Source organism: Crassostrea angulata, chromosome 1 (genome assembly GCF_025612915.1).
Source record: "Crassostrea angulata isolate pt1a10 chromosome 1, ASM2561291v2, whole genome shotgun sequence".
Taxonomy (NCBI): Eukaryota; Metazoa; Mollusca; class Bivalvia; order Ostreida; family Ostreidae; genus Magallana; species Magallana angulata.
In genome coordinates, this window is record NC_069111.1 from 40,707,726 (window position 1) to 40,728,585 (window position 20,860).

Here is a 20,860-nt window from a genome sequence, read left to right on the forward strand (position 1 = left end):
TTTTTTTAACTTTATTTCACAAACCAACTATCATCAGTAATGACCTTTTGAAACATCTCAATAAAATTTTGTTTATAAGAACAAACAAATTAATTCATTAAACAAAAGTTGATGTATAATCGAATCTTATATCAGGATAAAAGTTTACACTAAAATCATCAAAATAAAAAAAAAGTTAGAACACAAATTTATACAGCAGGTTCATTATTTATTGGTAACTTAATCAATAAATATTTAATTTTTCCTAATCAAAGTTTTAAAAATATGACATTTTGCATATTTACACATACAACCGTGCACGTCCTGTTTATTTGTGATGTTACTGTCAAAAATAATGTCTACCTTTTTAATCAGAATCATACAATAATTATCACTTTGTGAAAAAACGGACATCAATTTAGAGTATTGAATTATATGAGCTTGTTCTTCACATAAAATATTTGTTGATTTTCTAATTATTTCGTGCATTGATAAGCTTTTTGTAAGCTAAATACAGTGAGGTTGAGCTTACAATGCATAAAATGCATATTCATTTCCAAAAAAAAAAATCCTTCATCAATTAAATAGAATTATGTGTATACGTTTTTGTTTAATTCAGGCGATGTCCTAAAAAATCCAGCGGTTCACTTCATTGAGTCTGGTGTATATACAACAGGCCAACCTATTCAATTTAAAATTACTGCAGAAACAAACGTGACCGAATTCAATATCACTGCTGAAACAAACGTCACCGAATTCAATATCATTGCTGAAACAAACATGACCGAATTCAATATCACTGCTGAAATAAACATAACCGATTCAAATATCAGTGCTAAAACAAACGTGACCCATTCCAATGATGCTATTACCATAACGTTATTTTACGGGGACGGCTCGAACCTTACTTATTTCTCAACAGCTTCAGAAATTCAAAGTTTATACACTGCAGTGCCGATTAATCACTCGTACTCTCACCAAGGTAACTACTCAGTTTATGGGGAACTAACATGCAATGGATTCGTTAGTGTAACTCCAAATAAAACAATTTACATCTGGAACCCAATAAACATGGATATATCATCCAAATCCATTGCAGCAGTTGATGAAAAGATTCAGTTCGTTTTCATATCACCTCCGGAGTGGAACGTCTATTACACAATTGATTTTGGAGATAATAACATTTCTCTACACCGAGCTGGATCATTTCAAATTGCCTTTATGGATCGTAGTATAGTTCATTCGTATGCACTTCCAGGGTTGTATAATGTAACGCTACATGCTTGGAACTCAATGTATACCCATGTTAACAGCACAATAATAAGGATCGAGTATCCGATATCCAATGGAAGTTTATCCGTCAATAAATTTGCTTACAAAATTCCTATTCCAGATGGAAAGGCAACCTTCACTTTATCTTACTCATCAACAAACCACGATCCCTCTAATGTTCGATGTATATTTGATTACGGAGATAACAATGAAACCCTCGCTGTAAACTTAACAAATAAGCAATCAATTCAACGGATTCACTTTTATAAAACAGCGGGACAAATGAATGTGGTATTTACATGCACAAATGATTTGTCTCATCAAGTCGTAAAAACAGTTGTTAACCTCGAAACTTATAAGCTATCTGAGATTTTTTTTCATTATAAAAATCCAGTTCCCATGAGTATGAAGTTAGAGCAAGTAATTCCAACTTTAGAATACAATCATTATTTTAAATCAGTAACAATTCAAAAAAAGGTGACTTTCACCATTTCGATAAGCAAATTTCCAAACTTACCTTCTGGAATATCAGTGTTTTGGGATTTTGATGACGGAACACCTCTTAAACATTTTGAGCTTGTGTCATCGACTGTAACCCACATATTTGCAGGCAAACGTGGAATTTATAACATGGTTATCAAGATGAATAACAGTGATAGTGAGTACACAGTTTACAAAAATATAACATTAGGAGTTATTAAACTAACATGCAATACTAAAAAGTTTGATTTAAGGTTTACCGACGTACAATTGAAAGCAGAGGGAATTTCTGGTGATCCATTTTATACTTTTAATGTAAATTCTGACTTTAACACTGTTGTCTCAAAAGAAACATATGAAGTGAACCAAAATATGAATGGCACGACATACACCTTCAGGTATGCAAAATTTGGGTTCTACATTCCGTCTGTTTATGGAATACACACTAACAACGAGAGAGAGACAGTATATCTTGATGAACCACTTATAGCAGACCTCTCTGTGGATGATGTCTTCAGTCTAAATGTTCAACCAAGGAAAATACCACTTCCTCCGGGAAACGCTTCTATTTACGTGAATTCATCTTCGACTACTACAAGGCCATTTGTCACTTGCGAAATGAAACCTGGGGATGCAGTTGACCGCGACAGCGTTTTCACTATAAGACAAAATGTATCATCTACCGAACCAATGGTATTTAGTTATGCGTATAAAAGCCTTGGGACGAATATTGTTGCCATTAAGTGTTCAAACCACATATCTGTCAAAACAATGGAAAAAAATGTAACGACTGTTAATAGCTGTTTTGATACTCGCGGCATATTTGATCGTCAGTATTCAATACCAACAAATCCAATGAAAGTCTTCTCTGCAAATGAGCTATACATTTCAAATCGAATGGAAATATTTTGTAAAGACAATATTAAGTTTTATTGGAAACTGGAAACAAATAACACGGAAGAATTAGGTTTAACGATTGACTATGAAAACCCAATTCAAGAAGGTCAAGGTAGAATGCTAATAAGGAGAAATACGCTAAGGGAAGGTTTAATTTTCTTACATCTCAATGTGACACTTAGTACCACTTGGATAACGGAATACATGTATATTCAATTCCATAGCTCGCATCCTTTTGCTTACATTGTGGGAGGTGATTACGTCATTGGGTTAAAAAATATGACGTTCGACGCTTTGTCTGAATCACGAGTTGCTTACCTAGACCTTGGTATAAAGGGAAATCTAACCTTTACCTGGAAATGTAAAAGGTACTTATAAAGAAGTAGATATAATATCAATCTATTTTGTGTACATTTGACAATAGTATTCTAAGTGAATTGTATCTCTTTTAGTTGGCAAAGTTACCAATATTTTTTATTTAAAGGAAAATGATTATAATTTTTTTTTTACATATATCTTTATTATTATTTAGACAAAGACTGATTGCTGTATTTGGTTACTTTTATAAAGTTTCACGCCTCCTCAAATAGAAATACAATATTTACTATTCAATGAATTCTAGATTTCCACGTGCGTATATGAGTGTGGCTGAAATTCGCATCGATGAAACACCACTAGACAACTGTTTCGTTAAAGAACTGTCACGTGGTATTGTTCAGCTTAGCTCCGTGGTGTCAACTCACTTAGATTATGCCGTTACGGTGACAGTACACGGGGGATCCTTAGAAAGAACCTTTACACAGATTGCATCAATGACAGAAACAGGACCATCATTAGCTATAAAGTACATTTCAATTTAGTAATGATACTCCCTTCATTCATTCATAATTATTACAAGTTGTTATCATCTTTTCCATTTTTTGTATTCTGTTTCACAGCTGTAGCTTAAATTGCAACGACAAGGTTGCTGTGTCGTCCAAACTGACTCTTGTTGCTTGGTGCCAGTCTTGTGTGCCAGGCGATGATGTTAAATATGATTGGCATTTATGGCAAAATCTAAATGGAAGATATGAACGTGTTCTAATGTCAACAGAAAGTCAAGAAAACGGTGAAAATTTAGTACAATACATACTGTGGTTTCATTAAAATTCAAGGGTATCAATTTTTGTGAATAAAGTGAATATCAGTTTCAAAGATACATCAATGCGTGTTAACGACGAAATCCACGAAAATTAGTATTCAACGAGTATTGATGAAACAACGAAGTTATGCTATTTAAATTGCATCTTAATATTATATTAGCATATTAAATATATAAAAATGTTAAATTCCCGTGTTCGTTTCACATGTTTAATACGAAATGTTACATAAAAGTGTTTCTTTTTTTTAGATACTACATGTAACAGCCAAGCTTTTAATGTGCCTAGTTTTGTTTTACTATCTGGTAAATCGTATGTTGTGACACTGTTTGTCACAATTGCCAACCATACAAAACATGAAAGGAAAATCTACAGAAAAATACAAACCAACACACCACCTACCGATGGAGTATGTTCGGTCTCTAAAGATACAGGTAAGGTCAGCTTAAAACGGGAAACATTTTAAATAATTGTATTTTACCTGAATTATTTACGTTGCTCTCTACTTTCTATGAGTTGACACAACAATACAATGTTAAAAAAATATTCGTTTCATTATCTGTCATATCAAGTATCTGTGTCTATATGACATTTCAGTTTAGTGTTTTATAAAGACAGAAGAACATTATACTAGATAAAATGGGAATAATTTATCCTGAAATAGAAAGACAACAGCGTACGTTTACGGGTCCAGGAATTTTTTTTATACTGATACAATAGGCACTTTGATGGCCGAGCTACCCATTTAGTTTCCACTCAATGTTAAAAAATAATCGTTTTCTTTCTGCGTCTAAATGACATTTCATATAAATGTTTTATAAAGACAAACGAAAATTTTAAGTGGGGAGAATAATTACGGCTTACGGAAAAACAACAGCGTAGCAGTGCCCATTTAATATTATTAATATTTCAGGATGCATTATGATAGCCGAGTTACCTATTGAATTGCTCATTTTTTCTACAATTCTCCTGATCACTAGAACACCTTGTTTTATACATGTACCCCTTTAATAAATAAAAGGTCTGTAAACAGTTTGCCTTGCTTTGTCACATATTTGTGGTATTTAAGAGGGCAAGATGGTAGTGGCCAATTAAAGACTAAACGCGGAGAATGAGTGGAGGACGATCTATAACAGGCATGAGAAAACGCCCATCCCCCAATTCAAGGCAGTAGAAGGCAGAAGAAGCAGATTGACCCACCGCGCGACCGGACTTTTTATATTTTGACTGGACAATATCTGCCTTCTCTATAACATTTAATCAAATAATTATTACAATACATCAGAACACAGCATTTTAAACGCTAAGCTTCAAGGAGGCCAGGACACTAAAAACTTACCATAAAAAATTTGAGTAGACTTAAATTTATTAATGGAAAAACGATTTTTAGAGCAAATGTTTATCTTTTTTCTTTTCGTGAAAGAAATTATGAATTCTCAGATATTGCAAGTAAACACAGAAAGTATTTATTAATATTTACTTGGAGTTAAAGGGCATTGCTTATCAGCAAAACATATATCAAATTACTTACAAAGCAAATAATTAATTTTGGCTGCATTCAAACAACAAGGCCTAAAGGCACAACTGTATCATCAAACATTCAACATATCAAATAAGTGACTATGGTTGTAAGAGCTACAGACTCAAGGTGAAAGTTCAACACATCAAATCATTCAAGCAAATCAAATCATTCAAGCAAATCAAATCTCAAATCCATGTGACCATGACCCTTTGAGGTGCAAAGATCAAAGTCGAAGTTTCAATAATCATGGAAAAGTCGTTCAATGCGCCATAGAATCCAACCTAGATTGGTTTCTAAGAACACTCATAATTGGGTCTCCGTCACCACGAGGTGGGGCTTAGAGCTGCATCCGGTAAGCCGTGTCTCGCCATGGGGAATTTAGAGGTAATATGATTACAAATGGATCGATACTTTGTGGTTCATAATCTTTTCAAGCCCACTTTGAATGGTGTTAAGAAATATTTGGTTGCCCTGATAAGGCTAGTGGACCCCATCCCTTTGAAAAAATTGGGGATGCTTCGAGATGTCTGGATGTTGGATTACTGAAATCTTCAAAGGCCTTTTTCACCATGAAGGAATAAAAACGTTTCTTTTGTCTTTCCATGGCCACTGCATTGTAAAAGTAGCACCATGTACGTCTGGGCAAAATGACTGATGAAGTGTACATGTGGAAACTCACTTGTTAGATACTGAAGTAATTTTATAAATGCTAACGTAATTTTTCTTACAAAAGTTTTGCTAAGATCATTGCCCCCACAATGGATAAAGATATCATTTTGGCTACAAGCTAAATCAAGCTACTTGCTTCAGTAGCTCTAATTTCTAAATAGCGTTGAGCAACTCCTTTCACCATAATGCTGCCACCATAAAGTGATTTTGTTTCTCTTGATTGTGATTAGACCCACAAAGTCGGAGCAAATGCTCTCTCTCTCGATATGTGATTACCCAAACATCCAAACAATCGGATAATTTGAAATAATTTTTAAATTAACTAGAACTTTTTTTGTCTTCAGCAAAAAGTAAGGGCTTTTCGACAGCCCCATTATCCCTTTTTAATTGAATGTCCAAAAAAAATTATTCTCTAATTTATTTCATGTGTTCTAAACGCCTTGGTATCTCCAGTTGCTTAGATAGGAACTTATGAGTAGTGCAATGTGAAAAGAAAGATAACTCCAGAACTTTACAGGTAGCTACACTTCTAATTTCCAGAGGAATATTTTCAAAAAATCATATTGAAGTAAGTATTCATTCTTCGGACACAAAACTTAGTATGCTTATTGTATTTGTGCTCTACATTCTTACAGCAAAGCGAGATATCTCTTACTAAAAAACATTTTGAAATTTAAACAAGTGATGATCTTTGGGCCTTCCAAACCCCTATTAGGAGTCAAAAAGTGGCCCCTCGGACCATAATTTTAAGACTGTACTCTTTATTCCTAACAATAAACTGAAAAGATTTTTAAAATCGGAAGAGAAATAAAAAAGTTACAGATAAATTGCTGTTTTATACGTTGGCCCCTGCAGATCCCTAATTTTTTCAAATTGTTTACCCAAAAACTTTTCCGGTCTGTGCATTGTGTGTACCATTATACATCTGAAATATTGTCATGTTAACTAGAAAACTTTTTGAGAAAACGAACGACGCGTGATTTTTGTTTAACATTGAAACTCCCATAGGTGAATTTATCGACCTATAAAACCGGAAGTAGTCAATATATGTCAATGAAACTCGGAATGTACGTTTATTACTTCTATCTTAACAATGGTAAGGTATAATTTAAATTTTTAAAGGTCATTTGAAAGTTTTTGTTTTTCATCCCGCCTTTTCTAAAGTTTAGGATTTAATATCTCAAAAACGGTAAGATATAGAAAGTTGTCTACGCTTACAATTTTGTACAACAAGACAAGATGTATATAATTCCAAAAGCTGAACGTTCTAATTCAAAAACTAAACAAAATATTGCGTTTCGTTCAATTTTTACAACTTTCCTTATATGAACCGGAAATACCGGAACCGGAAATTCAAAACCTTACTTTCCATAGATTGATATATGTGCTGTAAGACCGTTGCATAATTGTATCTATATACCTTCCAGTTTTATAGAAATTGTTGACAAAAAACTGTCGAGAAAATAATAATAAAAAAAGACAAAAACAATAGGTCTTTTCGACCGAAAGTCGAAAAGCCCTAAATATAAATTTAGAATACATATGTACGCTTTGTAACGATTTGACATCTTCCTTAAGTCTGAATAATGTCGGATGAAAAACATATCATTGTCAAATTAGTGCTTACCCCAATCTTAAATGAATGTGACTTGTAAACGGTTGTATCAAGATGGACGACAGATATTGCCTTGGTCAATACTAACGAAAATTGGTATCTTGTTACTTTTTAGTGACAGAACAATGGGTCTGTATAATGATGAAATGTCAATAATAACATTGTGAGCGCGTATGCTTTGTATATACAGTTTGTTTCCCTTACCCGTTTAGTCGGTTTTAAAAACATTTTACTTGCAAATGTAAAAATAAATCGGATTCGTCGATATGGAGATATTCCCTCATCAGCAACCTCTTATTCTGTTTTGGGGTTACTGTCACTTGGTGATCTAACGTCTTGGGTGTGTTTGATGCGCTTTAAACCTTACAACAGCTTAGATAAAAAAAAATGGTCTGTTGGGTCTTGGAAACCTTAAAGTTTTGTAAGATGTGATTAGATTGATAAGTAAGATCGCTCTGCTGCGTGAGAAAGGCCTTCAACTGAATAGTAAACTACAACATTAGCCACATACTCTGAGGATGGTGGCCAAGAGATTTAAATTCGTATTGTATACAAAATGCTGGAAGGAACTGGGGATCGGCAATGGTTTGGTCTGTGCTGGGATTCCAATCCTAGGAATGTGAGATTATGTGTTGAACAAGTAGATTTATCTACCAATGAAACCCTTAACCCTTAACTCATAGGTAATTTGTTTGAATGTGTCTATTAACTTTTAACAAGAGTCATAATCTTTCCAAGCAAATGGTCATCAAATAATGATTAATGGTAGAAAGGCCTGAATTCTGTTTAATAGTCCACTAAAAATAGTAGACAACTCTTCAAAAACATTGCATGATACCAAACAACTCATGGGGAGACACTTGTCTATGTAATAATTTATTTCCGGCGATTTTAATTCCGAGGAGCTCAAAATCCGCTGGGTTTATTGGTAACATCCGAAAGGCTGACTTAATGTCCATCTTACCAATACATGCCCCCGTGCCTTGTTTTGTTAAGATTTGGACAAATAAATCGAATGATGGGTAGTGTACTGTACACTCTTCTTGATGAATGAATAGGTTAACACTATTGCCCTCTAGAAAGACAGGTGTGTGTAATAAGACGCCACCATGATTTGTCACTTTAGGAACAATTCATATTGTTGATACGCTTACATTAGAGATAGGAAATATGGGGATGTTTGTTGATGTGCCAAAACTAAATTGAAACATTCTAAATGGGTTCTTGGACCAGAGTAATGCAATCGAAATACAACTGAAAACCTGATATATTTCATTTCCTACGGACCAGTTTGGATATTTGACCAAGTCTTTGTTTTAAAACAGATTTATTGATTGTGGTGTTCCCTAGCTCCAATATATTTTAGGATTACTCGGTTGTTAAATTTTTGGGACGGTTGTTGTTGTCTCTATTGTTGTTGTGGTTGAAACCAATAATTGTGGTTGGTTGATTTGTTTGTGGTACTTGCACCATTGTTGTTGGTATAACGGAGCGGTTGGGATAACTAACAACCGATCATCATAATGTGCATAAGACCGTTGTCTGTTTGATTCCAGCTAACTAAGGAGTGCATGCCAGCACAACAGTAGCTAGTGTGTGAGTACTAACAATGAGTCTTTGTGCAAATTCCTTTAAAGTTATAATTGAAATACTTGTACGCAGGTGTAGTTGATTGTGTGTAATGAGATAGGGATTGATCTTTCATACTCATATATATGAGCCACAACTCTAAAACAATCCCCACAAGTGCTGGCTGGATTAGTGGCTTTGTAAAGTGTTAACTGTTTGTCATGTTCATACCAACCATGTGCCCACTTGCGGCCATTAATCTTACGGTATGAATATACTTTTGTATTCAGCAGACTTGGAAAGGTATGCAGTTAAAATTTTAGATGCAAAATGCAAAAATATGCATAGAAACTGTCCATTTTCAAAAAACACATTTTTTTTATTCAGTTTCCTTTGTAATAATCTCCCCTGCACTTCTAAGGAGGCGTTTCTTGTTACTTGTGGTAAAAAAGGTAAAGTTCAATAAATTTGACTAGAACAGTTATGAATAGATTGTATCGGTAATATATTATTACCTTCTCCTGGATAATGGGGGCTTAAAAGTGGGAACTGCTGTAGAGCCTGTGGAGGTGGCTGAGTCTCCTAAAGAGGTGGTTGAAATAACTTAGTAGTTGTACAACTGGTTGAGGCAGTTGCTTATGAAGGTTTCGGATGACCATTTACGTTCATCTACACTTGACATCTACAGGATGTTGAAATAGGAAAAATTATGCCCAGCATGTATAATTTAACTAAGGTGGCAGGGGACAGTTTTTTTTTTATACAATTAATTGTAGCCAAGGGATGCATGTCTTCGGAACTCTGTAACAAGAATTTCCTCAGTTCCCATTCAGCACAAATACCTTTAATTCACTCTTTATAAGGCCAATCACCAATTTCTGAAGAAAATTACTAATCAAAACCTGTAAAATTCTCTACATTCTGGTTTTTATGAGATTTTGACCCTTTCATACTTTGCTAATCTTTCATGATTTTTCAGCTTTTTAGACCTCCCCCAGCTAATTCCCTGCAGAGGGTTGACCTTCGGTACCGCGTGCATGTTGCACTATCAAATGTCAGAAACTTACCGGTGTATAGTTTACAATGTCCATCTTTCTACTTTTCGTGTTATTTTACCTCCCGTCTGTAACTTGAAATTTCACTGTGTAAAGTCAGCACAAGTCATAGCCGCAGGTTTCGCATTTTACTTCTGATTCTCATGTACCTAACATAAGGGGCCTACATATTGCATATCAATTTCAACAAGAGACACCCCTCTAACTAATAATAATCATTAAAAATCATTTCATGAATTTTAGCAACACTCATAAGCCTTCAAGTACAGCAACTCTCAATTTTACAAAAATATTGACGGGTACTTTATTCGAAACTGTCCCTTGCTACCTAAGGTAAAGTTAAGAGAGAAAAAATGTTTTTGTTGAAAACTTTGATTTTCCGAGGAAAATATTTGGTTTTAATAAAATGGCAAACCTCATTGTTGCAGTAGTAAGACGAAAGATGGGATTTGTATGCGCATGATTTAAAATACCCAATGGAAGTAATTAATTCCCAGCATGAGGCGACATCAATATTTGCACTACTTTGATAACAGCGTCGTACATACGTAAGACATAAATGCAAAAAATAGAATAAACTTCTTTGTTTTACTTTGCACTTATTATGAATATTGTGGTTTTTTTCATAGATGCGGTTACTCTGATAAGCGTTAATTGCTCAAACTGGACTGACCCTGATGACAGTTTACAAACGTTTGTGTACCTGTATGAAACAGTAATACGCAGGAATTTGACGCATGGAATAGATGACATTGTCTCAATTGTTTATGAAGGAAGTATGTATGTTACATTCAGTTCGGATATCAGATATCAAATATAAGTCGTTATGAAAATAACATCAGATCCCGGGGCGAAAAAAGTTAGATGAGCTCTCTTTTGATCTCAGTCTCTCTTTCCACCAATAGATTTCATGTGTAAAAGTATATCAAAGGTGGGCTCGACTAACTTTTATGACCCAGGGTATGTAATGTATGCAGAAAGAAACTACACTTGAATTAATAAAAACAATGCAACATTTCTCGGTATATCTATCATAAAGATCATGGATTTTTATAAAGTATCATAAAACAGCTGAATATTAATTAATTACCCTTTTCTCAAATTTTTAAGATTGCTTGATCTTCAATGCAATGATTATTTTTTTCCGTTTACACGTGAATGATCAGTGAATGTATAATATTTAATATTATTGCATTTAATATTTACCGCTGGTGTAAAAAATGTTAAACTTTTTTTCCACAAATATTCAGGATTCCTTATTTATGTACATTTTATCGTTTCGACAAGTTTTTTTTTCTAGAGTGTTTCAGTGGCCTTGAAACTTTTGTTGATTTAGGTGAAAGCAGTATTGCAGATGTGCCTGTTCAGGCCGGGGATCCAGTTTTTGGTTACAATGTGACGGTCAGAGTTCGAATCTTTGATATTTATGGGGATTACGCAACCTTTGTGAAAAACATCACGGTCAGCAAAAGCATATTTCAAATCATTCTGTTTTAAGATACTGTGGAATCATTAGAATTTGTAGTGGCTCAATGTCCATGGTATTCATGGGTAGCCCTCCCCCAAGAGTTTAGATACTCAACAAAAATAAATTTAGAAAGAGTTATCTTTTTTACTGAAAATGAAAACCTATGCATCCACGAAATTACATACCTACGAATACACAAAAAACCGCAATCCGCAAAAATTTACCTCCACGAATTTTAATGATTCCTCAGTAAATAGTCTCCCTTATCTAAAACTTGTTTTTGTCTTTATAAATTGATTGTCTTAAAATGTAGATAGATGACAGATTTAAACAAGAATTTTATAATTTATTTAAAGATGAATTCAGGTTGACTTCAATAAAAATATGATATTGATTTATGTAACTTTATTAAAAGTTGTGGTGTTTTTGTAGGTGTTTTCAAATGAAGTATCTTCCGAGAGCTTTGATGAACAGTTCAGTAAATATAACCTTTCTGGAAACGACATACAGACGCTTAATTTTATAGGAGCAGCGGCTTCTTCTTTGAGGCAGCTTCCTTACGTATGTACTCTGCGCATTTAAACCTCTAAGATATGTAAACAGAGTGATTTGTTTTACAGCTATACATATGTTTCTTAATTTGAATGCGCAAAAACAAAATTCACAACTTGCTTTAATTTTATTTATGATCATAATGACTTTTCTATGGTATCTAAGAGCAACAAGTCTTGTAAGAGGGAACGTCAAAGTGACCTTTCAACATGCAAATGAAACTAATCTTACTGAAATCATACATAAATTATAGCAGTTGGACTTTGTCTGTTACTGGCATAAAAAAAGAAACACACTTGAACATCTGAAATACCTTTATGGAATAAATCCTTTTAGTCATTGAGTGAACGAAGTTATCAAGAGATACCCTTGTCGATCGATTGATTTTAAAATTTTGCGAGAATGAATGGTACAGGGAAATATCAATTTATACAACTACAAAAACTTTTTTTATTTCAATTATCAGTAAGAAAGCTGTATTCATTTAGGATTTTAACTTTAATATGTTTATAGTTTTATGTTTTTAATGTTGATTTCATAAATTGCCCATTTTGGACAATCATTAATAAAAAAAATTAATAATTCCAACTTTTATGTAAATAGACAAGTATAAATGGATACATCATCTAATCATTAATATCCTTAAAATATCGGAGAGATGTAAAAAATCAATAAATATTTTTATTTACGTAAAATATTAATATTTTGTCGTGTGTCCTATCATTTTATGATACAGACTGATGCAACTACAAAAGAAGAAGATGTCTTCCGTGGAGTGGAGTCTATATATATTGACGATACAGATGGAGGACCTGAAATTATAAACTATCAACAAGTAATACATTGGCATATTTACTAATCTCTTAGAATATTTCTTCTAATTACTTCAAAACTGATAAATTTCGCATAAAATCAGATGACACTCAGTTGTATTGATTTTACACACAAAAACGATCAGTGGATTCATACATTTAAAAAGAAGTGTACTGTCAAATGTAAATATAGTATTATATTCAAGAAAACTCTCACATACGATACAAATTCATGATAATTACTATACAATAAATTAACCATAATGAACAATTTTATAATACATTGTGATTTTAATTTTATCTATTATTTTATATCAACAATTAATGTCTACCAACAGAGGGTATTAAAGCTAATCCGACTGGTAGAAAAGATCATCACACCTGGTTGCAACAACACACACGGAAGATACAACTTAGCAGACATACAGACCATATACAGCACTCTGGATGCGCTGACTCGTTACCAGCCTTACCTCACACTTGAAGCTGTGGTAGGGCCTTTTAAGACTTCGTATTTTTTGCTTAAAATGTCAGGGTTTTTTTATCAATACTGAATGTCAATAGATTTAAAATTGATTGCATTAATATAGAACACAACAACAGATATTCTGAAAACAGTTATTGGTTGTTTGGAAATTGAGACTGTTGATCGCCCTCTTTCGACAACAATGTTGGACAAATTAACATTATTAGCCAAGGGTAAGAGAGTTTTATTATTGATAATTTAAAGATACGAATTGCTGTCATGTGTAAAAAAAAATATCGATAGTTTCTGTATTATGTGAGTACAGTTATAAGCATACATAGCCCCGCCCTCATTTGCTACTTCTACAAAAAACTGACATATGACCTGAATATCAGATGTTTAGGTTCTCGTTATGCATCACACTTTTTCGTATCTTTTATTAAAGTCTAACAAAGTTACCGATAGTCTAAACATGATATGGTAAGAAACAAACTACCATATGGATATACATTCTCTTCATATTTCGATATTGTCGATATTCATTTAGTATTGGAATAAAGATTTAGAATAAGGAACTGATTTTGATTATGGATAGTGTGCCGTGCCTCATGTTATTGTTAATGTGTTACATATATTGTTTTGAATATTTTATTTTTTGTAGTTTTCCACCGAGTACTGGATAATACATTGAACAAAATGCTACCAGAAAAACTTCAAAATTTAGATGAGGAACTCTCAGAAGAAGACATTAGATCAACCATCATTGTACAAACTACTCGATTTTTGCAAGAGACATTTTTATTGAAAAAAACGCAAGGAAACGTAACTTTAGACCATCACCTCATCAATTTACAAGCCTCGTTTTTGTTTCAAATAAGGTCACATGAGCGATCCAAGCAGATTAAACAAAGAGAACTGGTAAGTCTTGTAATATTTCGAATTTGGAGTAAATAATTGTATTCCATTAATACCAATCTTTTTTCAACGTTTTAGGCACAAAGAAACATTCCTTGCATTAAAAACATTTTGTCTGTCTTCATTAAAATTATGGAGAACACAATCGCTCTTGGAGAGCGATTATTCCTTAATGGTCTTCATGTGCTTGAAATAATGATTCGAAAAGTATCAGGCAACAATGTATCAAACACCAACGATCCATTTTTTGCTGGACTGTATCAAAGAAATAATTCCGAACATCACTATTCCTACTTGACAATATCGGTATGGTATTTAATTCAAAGCAGGTTTCTTCTGTGAAAAATACAAAATGAATTATAGGCTCCATATGAGTCTGCATGTGTTTGTTTATGAAAAATACTCTGAGAGAAGTAATATTGATTTGACGATACATATGCTCCATTTTGAAATTTTTTTTTCAGATTGCAAATTTTTTAAGGAACCCCTATATTTACGGGGAAAATGCATCAGTGGCCACTTCGTCCGTACCTGTCATAAAAATACCGCAAAACGTATCGGTGGATTCTAATGTCCCAAATATCGGCAAACCTGTGTATAAGAGATACATTCCTTTAATGAACCCAGCATATTCAGAGAAAATGATTTATTTCACATTTGATTTAATTAATGATGAGGATGCTAGTATTATCTACATAAAACCTGATGGATTTGATAAAACTAGCCAAAGAAACATGACATTGTATTCTTTCTTCTTTAGTTCTAAAACTTTTCCCAAAGCTACAAATTTTGATTATTTAAAAGTCTTGGGAGTCAGAGATTGGACCGACTATGGTTTTAAAGTTTTTTTACCAGGAGGTATTTGTCGGAAAGGGAACTGCTTTCTTGGAATACAACCACATGCAGGTATTATTTCTCTTGTAAAACTGTTTGTATTTCGAGAGGAAAACTACATAAAAGAATAAAAGTTTAAAAGAACATTGTTACGATTTTAGCTGAGATTTTTTTAAAAAATTAATTTTTGTTTTTAAATTTTTACAGGTATATTGCTTTAATAAAGAACATCAAGAGCTAATTTTGAATGTCAGTTGACAATTTGTCAGAAATAGATCTTTAATTCTTTTTTTTCAAAACAAAGCTCGTGCCATGTTTTTGTTTACATTGTTGTGAAAATTATGTTTTATACAAATTTGTTTTGCTAGTTTGCTATGACAACAAATGAAAATTTTCTATTGTTTCTACTCAATTTTGTATTAAACGAGATGTTTCTATTTGCTACCCAATACGGTAAGTAAAGTCTTAACAAGGGCAACGCTAAGCGGAGTATCCCCTCACGACATGACTTGTTATAGGGGGAAATGCATTCTTTAGGAAAATACATGAAAATATTAATCAAAATAAATATGACACAAATATTTTTAAAACCACTTTGAATTCATAATAACTATTTTATCCCAATCCCATAGCTTTGTGGTTTATAAATTGGGGGAGGGTAATTACATTTACGTGGTTGCACAGTTTTCCTATTCATAGCAGAAACTCAATACATATGCATTAGAGTTTAATAATTTAGTGACAGTCATTTTTATATAAGCATACATAAACGATCCATATACATTGTAAAGAATAGCTGAACACCCAGCGATCAGTAGTCTGCTCTGATGGACAATTCTAGTCGCTTGTCGTATGTCAACCCATAGTAGTAGATATGCAGCAATTATTAGTATACAACAATTTTCCGGTGATGAATGTGCGATATCTGTCAAAGTGTTTTCTGAATTTTAGACTAGTTCTATTGTAAGCAATACGGAAAATGTTGTCCATAAATCGACTGCTTGTTTCGATGTTTATTGAATGACTTTAATCTGTTGCCCGCTTCAACTTTTAACTATGGGCAATCTTCTCACCCTCCAATACTACAAAAGGTTTCGTTTTTTTTACCTTTACTAGATTTAAATCCCAAAAAATGTCAAATTGTTAATTTGAACTGTATACGGTAGCGATTTATTTCAAGTCGTACATAAAATTACCGGAAATGTCTATTGTCAAGTCGTACATAAAATTCCTGTTTTAACTTCTTTTTTTACGATAACTTAAAAAATATTGGATCAATTGACTTGAAAATCTATAGGATTTGTCCTTTTGCCATGCCAAAGAAGTGTTATTAGTATTCATGTGAGGGTTATCTTGGAATTTTGCTAAGAGCTGACAATGGACTCACATACATACTTACATACATACCAGGCTTGGGGAAATGCTAAATGTAATGGTAATGCATTGTAATGCATTACATGTTTTCAAAGTAATGCTAGTAATGCGTAATGCCACAAAATTAGCATTACAAGTAATGGTAATGTAATTCATTACTTTCCAAAATCTAGTGTAATGCTGGCATTACATGGCATTACTTTGCATTACTATGCTTATTTATGAATGTTCACTTTAAAAAATGTGATGAATACATGTAAATGAATAGTTGAAATTGAATTTGACTAAATTTATTTTTTAAGAAGAAAGAAATAATTCTTGAGATAAAATTTTTGAGTTTAATTGTATTATTAAAAAAAGATTTTCAAAATTTTATTTTTGAATTGTTAATATCACTAAATATTACAGCAAATTTTCATAACATTTTTAGGAGTGTTGTTATTAAGAGTTTTTAATCATTTAAACAATTTACTCCAATTAGTTTGCACTTCAATAAGAAATGTGTCAACAACACACTATGCCCCCAGGATAATCTAAGTATCAAAACAATCTATTGTTATAAGAAGTGCTAAATACCCCAACCCCCTTCCCTTCGCTATGTCCAAATAGAATAGAAGACAGACATGCACCTTGAAAAGCAAAATGAATGCACTGTCCATCCATGATGAAAATCAATATCACTTCCAATATTATAGCCCATTTGAAAATAATTTTACTTACTTTTACTCTCTCTCTCTCTCTCTCTCTCTCTCTCTCTCTCTTGTATATTAAGTACACTGTACATTAGTTTGGACTGATAGAAAATACAAGATTCATGTATTTTTTCTATTATTGCACTTAATATATCTTAAGATAAAGATAGTCAAACAGTACTTTTCAGTCCAAGCTTCGACTGCTCCTGTAAAACATTTATTTAGTATAGCTGGGAAGATTACTAACAGGATGCAGTTAAAAGATGAACCCTTTGAAACTTTGATCATAAAGTGCAACAGCAATCTTTTGTCTTAAAGTGTCCTCATTAGAAAGAAATACATTCAAATACAGTATCTTAAGAAATATAACTTGGAAAACCATCTGTTTATGAATTATAATACAATTAAGTGTCCAAAATTATAAAGATTTGTGTAATCTGGGGAAATATCTCTATTTAGCTTTTGATAACCGCAACATTATTCCATAATTTGTTTTTTGTTATGCATGTAATTCTGTGTCTCTGTTTCGTATCCTTCATTGTATCATGCCAAATGTCTATAGATATCATTTTACTTATGTAATATGTTGTTCATAATGCCACAAGATGATTATATATTGAGCAAATAAAGAATGACTCTTGTATAGTCATTGAATTTGAACCTGATACTGAGCATGAAGCTGTAGATATGTTAAAGAGTGTTTTATATTTGAAACATTTGCAAAAACTCTTTATTAGCTTTACTTTTTTAAAACAAAGTAATGGTAATGGTAATGCTTTACTTTACTCGTGTAATGGTAATGTAATGCATTACTTCAAGAAAATCAAGTAATGGTAATGGTAATTTAATGCCCAAATTCATGAAGTAATGGTAATGTAATGCATTACTTTACAATGTAATTCGCCCCAAGCCTGATACATACACACATACACACACACAACTTGCACTCACGCACACGCACGCACAGTCAGGTATTGAGATTTTTGTTAAATCTTTACTCGATCACAATTCTTCTGTTTTCCTGTATTTAAGAAATGTAAACATGACATTTGAATATTAATCACACTTGTAGATTGTAATCATATATATTCATTTTGATTTTATGATATAATAGATAAAAAAGTTTATAATAAGATGTTTTGTAAATATGATTTAGCACTATAACTCGAGAGAAATACAAAATCTGTTCAACTAAGTATCAAAATATTGTCTTTTTAAACAAGCAAAGATTACAAAAGATGAAAATTCTTTAAATGAAACAATCTGTAACAGTGACCCACATCTCATGAACAGAGAAAAGCATGTCTTCAAGGATGCAGATATCAGATTTTTAATTTACAAACATTCAATACCACAACAGTATCACATATTAATTTTAATATTTATGTCTATGAAGCGATCGATCATAAGCCTTATCCTTTTGTTTGCAACTTTCCAGGGTCCAGTTCAGTTAAACATTTGTTATCAAGAAAAAAACGAGCAGTAAGTAATACCACAACTGAGGAACCATTTGGGAATGCGACATCTCTGGAGTTCATGCCAGTTGAGGCAAACTTTAGCTTAATATTCACAACCACAGGGTGTCGTACATGGACTGATGATAACAATTCATGGACTATGGAGGGTTGCACGGTAAATTTTGTATTCAGATTGCATTTAAGCACATATAGTAGCAGCACAGATGTAAAAGTAAGAAAGAAATAAAAAACTATTAACGCCAGAGTGAAGGTAAGCTTTTTTAAATGCTAGGTACATGTGTGTTAGCCATCAAAATATTGATTAATCTATGACTACATTTATTTATTACTTAAAGTTGTAAATTTGCAAATATAGCAATCTGAATTTCATGGTTCCGTGGTAAACCACTGCCAATATATTCCCTCTCGAAACTCGCTAAGAGAGTCGGGAAGATATAGAACGTGGCTGCGGACGATACTGGATAGTCTTCGAAATGCGCACTTTGACCTACAAAATGACCAGTTTCATAACTTCTTCAAATTTCTCTAACACGGACTGTCAATATAATTCCTTTCAAGAATTCCAATTTACGCAAGCAAAAAATAAGGTTTCATTCGCACTTAATTATTCAGCGTGCGGACCGACTAATTCTTATATCATTCCTTTATAAATTCAAAAGGGATGTGCAGCCATCTTGTACATTTAAGGATAAGAATGTAAACTTTTCTTGAACTGGCTTGTTTCTGCCCGAAACTGGCCAAACTGACTCATTTTGAAGATTTAAATATCTGAAAAATTATGAAGGAGTTTCATTGGTTTCCTCTCTACAACCATTTATTGAGAAAAAGTTTGAATTTTGCTCATTTAAGTGGCAACGTTTCCTCAAAATAGGATACCCTATTCTTAAAATGGGCCTTTTAAGAATACGACTTTTTCATCTTTTTCCACAAATATTAATTTGAATTGTTTGGTAACATTAATCAAATTTATATGTTATTTTCGAATTTCTGTGTCAAACAATTTAAGTTCAATCAATACTATGTTTCTAGGTACTTCCAATGAGTGATTTAAACTACACAGTCTGTCGATGTACAGGAAACACGTTCTCTTCCTCGTTCTATATTCCTCCAAATGTCATCAATTTTCTGACGGTGTGGGGGAAATTTGACGCATCGAACGCGTCCGTGTATGGAACACTAATAGGCGTCTTTATAATCTACCTGGTGGCAGTAATCTTTCTTAGAAGACAAGATAGAAAGGATGTAGATCAGGTTTATTAATCTGAATAAAAAATCATTTAAAATGTGACTTGTAATTTGTACATGTATATGTTTGCACAACTGAGATTGGCTTAACCCCCCTTAAACATATCGAAATCTTAACTTGTTCATAGATTAGATAAGATCACTAAAACAGACGAATTATTTCTACATTCTACAGTGGGCAGTGACGTTTCTCTCTGACCATACTACATCACATGTGTACTTCTATCTGATAAGCGTTCATACTGGATTACGGAGAGATGCTGGCACAAAATCAAACGTACAGTTTATTGTAACAGGAGACCTTTGTGATTCTGGAATTCGTGTTTTAAACGATAGAAAGACAAAGGTATTTGCTTTTACAAAACAAGATTTTTTTATTTTAAGTTGTCATGAACCGAATGTTCAAGTGAGCCTTTCGAATTTCTTGTTATTCGCCGTTCGTCCGTCTGCCTGTTTCCTCGACTAACTTTATACATTTTACATTTGACATACATGTATATAACAAAAATAAAAGGTAGAAACCTTTTATACGAGAAATATTTTTAAAAGAAATATATATAATAAGAATGTTTAGAAAATGCAATATCAATAACAACCTGCGCAAAAATGCCCCCCCCCCCCCCAATGCTAAAAAGTTGTGTCATGTTCAATTTCTTAACCTGTGTTACCCAGTAGAGTTTTAAAGTTTGGCAACAGCAAACATATGATGGGGAATATTTCATTATAGAGATTTATGTGATATTATCAACGTCCTAATACATTATTGATTTATCATTGTGCAACACAGACCTTTCTGACGTTATTTTCATTACAGTTATTTTTTTTAA

General features: G+C 32.9%; 1 protein-coding gene across 1 annotated transcript in view; it reads left to right on the plus strand.

Annotated features, from left to right (window-relative positions):
* LOC128169797 (uncharacterized) overlaps positions 1 to 20,860 on the plus strand; it is a 30,778-nt gene that overhangs the window by 8,900 nt on the left and 1,018 nt on the right. Inside the window, 16 exon segments of the mRNA XM_052835868.1 lie at positions 599 to 2,996; positions 3,251 to 3,472; positions 3,567 to 3,736; positions 4,019 to 4,201; positions 10,827 to 10,973; positions 11,534 to 11,658; positions 12,098 to 12,226; positions 12,954 to 13,052; positions 13,368 to 13,520; positions 13,620 to 13,728; positions 14,157 to 14,413; positions 14,489 to 14,716; positions 14,875 to 15,316; positions 18,749 to 18,942; positions 19,818 to 20,039; positions 20,209 to 20,379. Coding sequence (XP_052691828.1) covers positions 599 to 2,996; positions 3,251 to 3,472; positions 3,567 to 3,736; positions 4,019 to 4,201; positions 10,827 to 10,973; positions 11,534 to 11,658; positions 12,098 to 12,226; positions 12,954 to 13,052; positions 13,368 to 13,520; positions 13,620 to 13,728; positions 14,157 to 14,413; positions 14,489 to 14,716; positions 14,875 to 15,316; positions 18,749 to 18,942; positions 19,818 to 20,039; positions 20,209 to 20,379 — 5,249 coding nt within the window.